This window comes from Schistocerca serialis, chromosome 9 (genome assembly GCF_023864345.2).
Source record: "Schistocerca serialis cubense isolate TAMUIC-IGC-003099 chromosome 9, iqSchSeri2.2, whole genome shotgun sequence".
Taxonomy (NCBI): Eukaryota; Metazoa; Arthropoda; class Insecta; order Orthoptera; family Acrididae; genus Schistocerca; species Schistocerca serialis.
Genome location: NC_064646.1, coordinates 223,462,824 through 223,472,999, shown reverse-complemented (window position 1 = coordinate 223,472,999; position 10,176 = coordinate 223,462,824). Strand labels below are relative to the sequence as shown.

At 38.1% G+C, this 10,176-nt stretch overlaps 1 protein-coding gene across 1 annotated transcript in view; it reads right to left on the bottom strand.

Moving 5' to 3' along the window:
- Window positions 1–6,883: 6,883 nt before the first annotated feature.
- Window positions 6,884–10,176, bottom strand: part of LOC126418983 (DNA-directed RNA polymerases I, II, and III subunit RPABC2) — a 77,309-nt gene continuing 74,016 nt past the window's right edge. The window contains exon 4 of the mRNA XM_050086031.1: window positions 6,884–7,164. Coding sequence (XP_049941988.1) covers window positions 6,954–7,164 — 211 coding nt within the window. The 3' untranslated portion in view covers window positions 6,884–6,953. The remainder of the gene's footprint in view (window positions 7,165–10,176) is intronic.

The window sequence follows — 10,176 nt, the reverse complement described above, 5'->3', positions numbered from 1 at the left end:
ATTAAGAAAACCTGTAGCCTACTGATGTTTGAAACATTTAAACACAACAGGATAACAACATAATAAGCTATTTAACTGCCACATATTTTTGTGTGTAATTCACTTTCTCACTCACACAGCCAACGAAATGCATCCACCCGCAGCAATACTGATTGGGTAAAAGTTCGGAGATAATGAAAGGCACAACAAAGGGAGAAAGTTGATTCTCAAAGGAAATATTAATATGAGGACTGCTGGTTAGTTGTCACTTCCATACAGAATGCTAAATATAAATTGCAGTATAGCTAAAACATAATGTTGTTGCTTACACAAGTGACCCCACTTTTAATATGACAGGAAATTTCTGTAAATGGACTGTTCTAGGTGGGGTGGGTGGGAGTCTAGTACAGGTCTCACATCTGTGTCATCCACCTGTATGGTGCAGGGGAGGGAGTAAGGTTGGCATTAGAATGGAAGTGGAATATTCTATGGGTTTGGTAGGAGATGGAATACTATATTGGGTGAAGAGTGTTCTGGCTTTGATGAAATACTCCCCTTCTCAGGGCACAAGGAGAATTAATCACAGCCTTGGCAAAGACTGACCATTTTCTTCACGTCCTGGGTGATGATGGGTGCAATGATCAATGTTTGGTTCATAGTGGCTCCTTTGGCAGCATAAAAGCTACTCCTAATTATCCAGTACAAGTGTGTTGTTACACATGACTGTGTCCACACCAGTTAGCTCTATGTGTGATTTCCCTTCCCTAAGTTTTGCTTATACTTAAGCTTTCTTCTATTTTCCTTGACTCAAATTCTACCTTCTTACTGTTGAAGAGCAGGTCCATGTTCTGGGGGATTCTAACGTTGATATCCGTTTCCACTGCATTTTCATTCCTCGTACAAAAGTTTCCTTCACTTCTGTCATTCCTTCTTCAGCAGCCAGAAACACCCTCTTTAACACAAATTTGTCTCCATTTCCAAATTTTCTCTCTCCCACTTTCTTGCTGTAGATTTTTGGTAGCTGCACCATCTCTATACCAATTCATCACAGAATTCAAACATCTTAAGACATACTGTAAGTCCACCCATGCTGTGAAAGTGGGTTTTCTTTTTATTACTTCCTAATTGCATTATCAGATCTGTTTCTCTGGTACCTTTCATTTTTGTGGAACAAAATTGATCAACAGCAGTCTCTCTTTATATTCTCTAACCCCTATCATGCTGCAGTATATCATTCCCATCAAAGATTATCAATGTGCTCCTATGATACACCTGTCTTTTCTCAAGTATATAACAAAGGCTTCCTATTTGCAATTTGAACAGATAAAGTAACAGGATGGTACATGAAAAGCAAATTCACATTTGAAATCCTGTATTACATTGTGTATAGTGAAACTTTGGCATTTCTCTTCCAACACATCACTTCCTGCAGTATTCAACCTCCTCGAGTCCTGACCTTAGACTTTGTAAAGGGAGGGTCTACATTGATGGCCAATTAATTTTTGTAGGGCAAAATAAATCTAAAATTTAAAAACATTTTAAAAATTGTTGTAATTCACCAAACTATTAGGCCATGTAGCATGTATACTCAAATATATTTTTATCCTAATAATTTTCAGGTGTTGTTCTGATTAGTCTCATATAAAAAGGAAATGTTCTCACTGACTCATTGACTGACTCATCATTGCCAAGCCCAAACCACTACGGAGAGAGACTTGGAATTTGCAGAGGGTGTTGATCTTATACTGTAGGTATCGTTTGGGAAGAGATTTTTCAAAATTGCACCCCTAAGGGGATGAAACATTTTTTGAAAATATGTTGCTGTTTATGTAAGGACTATGGTATGAAGATTAGCATCTCCAAAACGAAAGTAATGTCAGTGGGAAAGAAATATAAACAGATTGAGTGCCAAATAGGAGGAACAAAGTTAGAACAGGTGGACGGTTTCAAGTACTTAGGATGCATATTCTCACAGGATGGCAACATAGTGAAAGAACTGGAAGCGAGGTGTAGCAAGGCTAATGCAGTGAGTGCTCAGCTACGATCTACTCTCTTCTGCAAGAAGGAAGTCAGTACCAAGACTAAGTTATCTGCGCACCGTTCAATCTTTCGACCAACTTTGTTGTATGGGAGCGAAAGCTGGGTGGATTCAGGTTACCTTATCAATAAGGTTGAGGTTACGGATAGGAAAGTAGCTAGGATGATTGCAGGTACTAGTAGATGGGAACAATGGCAGGAGGGTGTCCACAATGAGGAAATCAAAGAAAAACTGGGAATGAACTCTATAGATGTAGCAGTCAGGGCGAACAGGCTTAGATGGTGGGGTCATGTTACACGCATGGGAGAAGCAAGGTTACCCAAGAGACTCATGGGTTCAGCAGTAGAGGGTAGGAGGAGTCGGGGCAGACCAAGGAGAAGGTACCTGGATTCGGTTAAGAATGATTTTGAAGTAATAGGTTTAACATCAGAAGAGGCACCAATGTTAGCACTGAATAGGGGATCATGGAGGAATTTTATCTACATCTACATCTACATTGATACTCCGCAAGCCACTCAACGGTGTGTGGCGGAGGGCACTTTACGTGCCACTGTCATTACCTCCCTTTCCTGTTCCAGTCGCGTATGGTTCGCGGGAAGAACGACTGTCTGAAAGCCTCCGTGCGCGCTCTAATCTCTCTAATTTTACATTCGTGATCTCCTCGGGAAGTATAAGTAGGGGGAAGCAATATATTCGATACCTCATCCAGAAACGCACCCTCTCGAAACCTGGCGAGCAAGCTACACCGCGATGCAGAGCGCCTCTCTTGCAGAGTCTGCCACTTGAGTTTATTAAACATCTCCGTAACGCTATCACGGTTACCAAATAACCCAGTGACGAAACGCGCCGCTCTTCTTTGGATCTTCTCTATCTCCTCCGTCAACCCGACCTGGTACGGATCCCACACTGATGAGCAATACTCAAGTATAGGTCGAACGAGTGTTTTGTAAGCCACCTCCTTTGTTGATGGACTACATTTTCTAAGCACTCTCCCAATGAATCTCAACCTGGTACCCGCCTTACCAACAATTAGTTTTATATGATCATTCCACTTCAAATCGTTCCGTACGCATACTCCCAGATATTTTACAGAAGTAACTGCTACCAGTGTTTGTTCCGCTATCATATAATCATACAATAAAGGATCCTTCTTTCTATGTATTCGCAATACATTACATTTGTCTATGTTAAGGGTCAGTTGCCACTCCCTGCACCAAGTGCCTATCCGCTGCAGATCTTCCTGTATTTCGCTACAATTTTCTAATGCAGCAACTTCTCTGTATACTACAGCATCATCCGCGAAAAGCCGCATGGAACTTCCGACACTATCTACTAAGTCATTTATATATATTGTGAAAAGCAATGGTCCCATAACACTCCCCTGTGGCACGCCAGAGGTTACTTTAACGTCTGTAGACGTCTCTCCATTGATAACAACATGCTGTGTTCTGTTTGCTAAAAACTCTTCAATCCAGCCACACAGCTGGTCTGATATTCCGTAGGCTCTTACTTTGTTTATCAGGCGACAGTGCGGAACTGTATCGAACGCCTTCCGGAAGTCAAGAAAAATAGCATCTACCTGGGAGCCTGTATCTAATATTTTCTGGGTCTCATGAACAAATAAATTGAGTTGGGTCTCACACGATCGCTGTTTCCGGAATCCATGTTGATTCCTACATAGTAGATTCTGGGTTTCCAGAAATGACATGATACGCGAGCAAAAAACATGTTCTAAAATTCTACAAGAGATCGACGTCAGAGATATAGGTCTATAGTTTTGCGCATCTGCTCGACGACCCTTCTTGAAGACTGGGACTATCTGTGCTCTTTTCCAATCATTTGGAACCCTCCGTTCCTCTAGAGACTTGCGGTACACGGCTGTTAGGGGGGCTATGCTCCAGACTGAATGCTGAAAGGCATAATCAGTCTTAAATGATGATGATGATGATGATGATGATGATGATGATGATGATGATGTTGCTGTTAAGGCAATTTTGGAGCTGGACCTAAGGAAACTGGCATTTGGTTTCTCAACCTGAAATAAAGTCTCAGCATTTTTAGAAATATAGCCCCTATGGGGGTGAAACTTTTTTGAAAATAAATTATTATTAAAGAACTACTAAAGCATTTTTAAGACCACATCTATGAAAATTGGTATGCGACTTTTCAGTTAGAAATTACAAAATATGTGTTTCAGTGGTTTTTTAAATTCATCCCCCAAGAGGGTTTTAAGCGCCTTCTTGCTTTCCACTGTTGAAGAGTAATTCAGGGATGGCGATTGCATCTTTCAACATGATGAAGCACCTGTTCATAATGCCTGTGGTGGAGTGGATACACAACAATAACATCCCTGTAATGGACTGGTCTGCATAGAGTCCTGACCTGAATCCTACAAAACACCTTTGGGATGTTTTGGAATGCCGACTTCATGCCAGGCCTCGCCGACTAACATCGATACCTCCCCTCAGTGCAGCACTCCATGAAGAATGGGCTCCCACTCCCCAAGAAACCTTCCAGCAGCTGATGGAATGTATGCCTCTGAGAATGGAAGCTACGGGTGGGCCAACACCATACTGAATTCCAGCATTACCGAGGAGAGGGCCACGAACTTGAGACACTTTAAATTTGGAGAGGGTGTGAATTTTATACTGTGGGCACTGTATACGAAGGGATTATTCAAAATTCCACTCCTAAGGGGGTGAAATAGGGGATGACACGACTTTTGAAAATATGTCGCTATAAAGGCAAGTTTGAAGCTGGACCCCTACAAAAATTGGTATTTGGTTTCTCAGTCAGATAAAAAAACTTATTTCAGCATTTTTGGAAATTCAACCACTAAGGGGGTAAAATCTGGGTGAAAGCTTTTTTGAAAATAAATTGTTATTAAAGAACTACTAAAGCCTTTTTAAAGATATGTATATGAAAACTGACATTTCACTTCCTGGTTAGAAATAAAAAATGTGTTTCACTGTTTTTGGCAATTCAACCACAGGAGCGTGAAATTAGCAATGAAAATTTTTAAGAAAATATTTCATAATTTTAAGAAAGTTTTAAACCTAATCCATGAAAATTGGTATTTCACTTCTCGGGTAGCTAAAAAGAAAGGGGATGGAAGTTTCAATGGAATATCACCACAAGAATGCAAAAGACATGATTAACAAAACCTTGGACTCCAGCTACCACAACTGCTTTTTGGTCAGTAGTTCACTCAAAAAAAGACCATGCTTATGTGGCTTTAATTAGCATAAAAAGTTTAGAAGCTTGTGCAGTTTTTACATAAAAATTTGTTAAAAGAAAAAAAATAATCTGTGCAGACCATACAGACCATGTAAGCGATGCAGCAGGCAATAAGCTAGTTTCATTTAAAAACTAACAACTGAAACACACAAATATATTTATCTAAGTACCACAAAAGTTATTTCCTTACTATTGCTGAAAATGGTATCAGAAATTTCATCATTCTACTATTTTTTGTAATTGTAAACATGTTCTTTTTCTCTGAAACCAATCTATTTTGCATTTTGCGCAATTCACAAATGTGAAGCCCTTAGATCAACGCAAACTGTCTTTGAAACAACTTTTATAAATTTCATTCAATGTCTCAGGAAGCTGTGCGGCACGGAACATCCTTGCTGTTGGTGACAGCATGAGCTTTGGTGTTAAAGTTCATTTCCTCATTGGAACTGCATCGTTTTCGTCTTCATTCCTTTTCTTCTTCACTCTCTTCTTTCTCTTGCATTCTCTCTTGTGAATGTGAAACTATAGGTCATTGTAGAATGTAGACCCAGTGCCACAATGAAAAAGAACGCATTGCCATATTGTTGAGAGGAAATAATCATTTATTTGATAATATAGGGTATATTAGCATATTTCAGTATATGCTAAACCTGTTCTAGTTCAATATCATTAAAAACACACAGAAATTGCTTTTATTTCTTGAAGAATTCCTGACACTGCAGTAAACAGATTTATTCAATCAGCTGCTGAAACCTACTGAGATCTTTCGGAAACAAAGTGCCGTAAAGTACTCACTATTATCAGGAACAAGTTTATTCAATTGCCTCAGCAAGGAAAAAAAAATGGATGTAGCATATATAATACTAGGACAGAGGAGATTAATGTGTTTTCCAACTTTACATACTTTTACAATACACTTGCATTACTAATGCAAATTGTAAAACATCAAAAGTGTATCAAATTTGTGAATCCCTAAGAGTACTGAATGCAATCAATTTCAAGTGTAATTCCTCACCAATGAAATGTGAAGAAGGAAATAACAATGGAATATCTGAATTTATGGGGGTCGTGACACTGGTTTTAGGAGAGACTCAATTTATTTTGACGAAGATATTACTATGGTTTAAAAATATAGCAAAGATGTTCCTGTGTTTAATGAGGAAATTTAGTATGAAGGAGGGAGCTGGGTGTTCACGGCAAAATACATGTTTGAACTACAGTTTCCTTAAATTTCTGTTCTTTTTCAGCATCGTTAGTGATTCCAATGCAGCAATACCCACAGAAACACATTTGGTATGTCAGAATCCTTGGCTGTTGTCGTATAAAAGTAACTACCTGCAGCAAGATATTGAAGGAATGGTCCCCTTTTTTTCAAAATTTTTACGTAGTATTTTTCTCTTTTCTGATAATTTAAGTTAATTAAGCTTAATTTTTTGGTTTTGCTGATTTTTTTCTGTAATAACTTTTATCATTTACCAATTATATCATTAAACACTTCTGAAAGGCAATTTGATAGCCAAAGCCACAAACAAAATTGTACTAGTTAAAAAATTACAATGGATTCAAGCAGTATTACTTTAAACAGGTTTTCATGTGTATAAATTATAATAAAAACAGACTAAAAACCACTTCTATTAAAAACTTTTAATTAAACATTTTATACAATAAAAGTAAAGGAATGAATACAAAGAATTATGTACTAGTGGTCAATTATAATCAGTTCATCTATTCCCCAATCTTCATAACTGTTATCTGGAAGATAGCGTCTAATAATAATAGGTATTTTCCGCTGCTTCAATTCTTTCATTGCAATTTGCAATGGATCTGTTTCACCATCCAACTCCACCATCACGGGAGCACACATGGCTATTTGTAGTGCTCGCGTCCCCAATACTCTTGCTCTCTCATACCTGTTGAAAGAAAGGAACAATACATAGAGGTTACTGCTAATGAACATAATTATTTCATGTAACTGTGCTGAGAGACTGGTGAAATATGAAATTACATCCTTTATTATTATTAATAATAATAATAATAATAATAACTAGTTTGGACAAGAAGGGAATAGAAGCTTTCGAAATGTGGTGCTACAGAAGAATGCTGAAGATAAGGTGGGTAGATCACGTAACTAATGAGGAGGTCTGAATAGGATTGGGGAGAAGAGAAGTTTGTGGCACAACTTGACTAGAAGAAGGGATCGGTTGGTAGGACATGTTCTGAGGCATCAAGGGATCACCAATTTAGTATTGGAGGGCAGCGTGGAGGGTAAAAATCGTAGAGGGAGACCAAGAGATGAATACACTAAGCAGATTCAGAAGGATGTAGGTTGCAGTAGGTACTGGGAGATGAAGAAGCTTGCACATGACAGAGTAGCATGGAGAGCAGCATCAAACCAGTCTCAGGACTGAAGACCACTGTCATGGTCGGGGATGACGCTTGAACCCTATGCCCATCCACAATGGTAATGACACTGCTAAGCAAACGGAAAATGATTTAAAGCCAAATAGAGGTGTTTTGCAGGATATGCTTCCTGTAACCACTCTAGAAGGAAAACAAGGGCAGAGGATGAGATGGTCAGATGAAGTTAACCGACACCTCATGTTCTGTTATTGCCAAGCAACAAACTTAGGAACAAACACAACTGAATACAGATCACAAGTATACACAACATTCATTACCAGATACCCAGAATTAAAATTTTTAACAGAACAACAACTAGCGGATCAGATCCGTGTAATAATAAAAAATAACAGGATACCCCAGTCAGAATTAGAAAACATCAAACAACAAGTACAACAAATACTAGAACAAAATAATGTGCAATCAGAAGAAGAAGAAAATACAGTAATGGACTCAAACATCCCAGAGCAAACAAACCAAGAACAACACGCATCAATTAAACAATCAGAGGAAAACGAAATCTTAAGACAGCCACCAGAACAAGCACAAATAGAACACGAAGTGACACACATGTTAGATACAGAAGAAAAATTTCAGCTGACATATATAGAATACAAAGACACAAATACAGACATTAGACCATTCTTGCATAGACCACCAAATAACCCACAAGTCGAAACAACAATAACAACTATCAACACAATCATACACAACAAAATAAATGAAAATACAACTATGGAAGAGTTACAACTACTGATTTATATAGGAGCACTCGCTACACTAAATATACACACTAAGCAGAGATCAGAACCAACCAACACACAGAAGAAACCCACAAAACCAGCATGGCAACACAGGCTACAGATCAGAATAGAAAAACTGAGAAAAGACATCGGACAGCTAACACAATTTATAAGAAATGAAATATCAGACAAAAAACGAAAAAGGTTAGGTAAAATATCACAACAAGAAGCGATAGAGCAATTAGATGAAAAGAAGCCGAAATTACAAGCACTGGCCAAACGACTTAGAAGGTACTAAAAAAGTGAAAATAGAAGGAAGCAAAACCAAACATTCAACACAAACCAAAAAAAATTTTACCAGACAATAGATAACACAGACATTAAAATAGACAATCCACCAAACATAACAGACATGGAACACCTCTGGAGCAACATATGGTCAAACCTGGTACAACATAACAGGCATGCACGGTGGATAAAAGCAGAAACAGACACATACAAGATGATACCACAAATGCCTGAAGTGATAATTTTGCAACATGAAGTCACCCAAGCAATTAATTCTACTCACAATTCGAAAGCCCCTGGAAAAGATAAAATAGCAAATTTCTGGCTAAAGAAGTTCACCTCAACACATTCACATCTAACTAAATTATTTAACATATATCCAAAAACAAAGATGATGTGACTTACCAAACGAAAGTGCTGGCAGGTCAATAGACACACAAACACAAACATACACACAAAATTCAAGCTTTCGCAGCAAACGGTTGCTTCATCAGGAAAGAGGGAAGGAGAGGGAAAGACGAAAGGATGTGGGTTTTAAGGGAGAGGGTAAGGAGTCATTCCAATCCCGGGAGTGGAAAGACTTACCTTAGGGGGGAAAAAGGACAGGTATACACACACACACACACACACACACACACACACACACACACACACACATCCATCCGTACATACACAGACACAAGCAGACATTTTTAACAGTTACATTGCAGTTATTTAACAGTTACATTGCAGACCCATACACATTCCCTGATACACTTACACATGGAATATCTTATCTGAAACCTAAAGATCAAGCAGACACTGCAAACCCAGCTAAATATCACCCCATAACATGCCTACCAACAATATACAAAATATTAACTTCAGTCATTACACAGAAATTAATGACACATACAACACAGAACAAAATTATAAATGAAGAACACAAACGCTTGTGCAAAGGAGCACGAGGATGTAAAGAGCAACTGATAATAGATGCAGAGGTGACATACCAAGCTAAAACTAAACAAAGGTCGCTACACTATGCATACATTGATTACCGAAAAGCTTTTGATAGTGTACCCCACTCATGGTTACTACAAATATTGGAAATATACCAAGTAGATTCTAAATTGATACAGTTCCTAAACATAGAAATGAAAAATTGGAAAACCACACTTAATATCCAAACAAGTTCAAATACTATCACATCACAGCCAATAAAGATTAAATGTGGAATATACCAAGGAGACTCATTAAGTCCTTTCTGGTTCTGCCTTGCCCTGAACCCACTAACCAACATGCTAAATAATACAAATTATGGATATAATATTACTGGAACATACCCACACAAAACAACACATTTGCTATACATGGATGATCTAAAACTACTGGCAGCAACAAATCAACAACTCAACCAATTACTAAAGATAACAGAAGTATTCAGCAATGATATAAATATGGCTTTTGGAACAGACAAATTTAAGAAAAATAGCATAGTCAAGGGAAAAC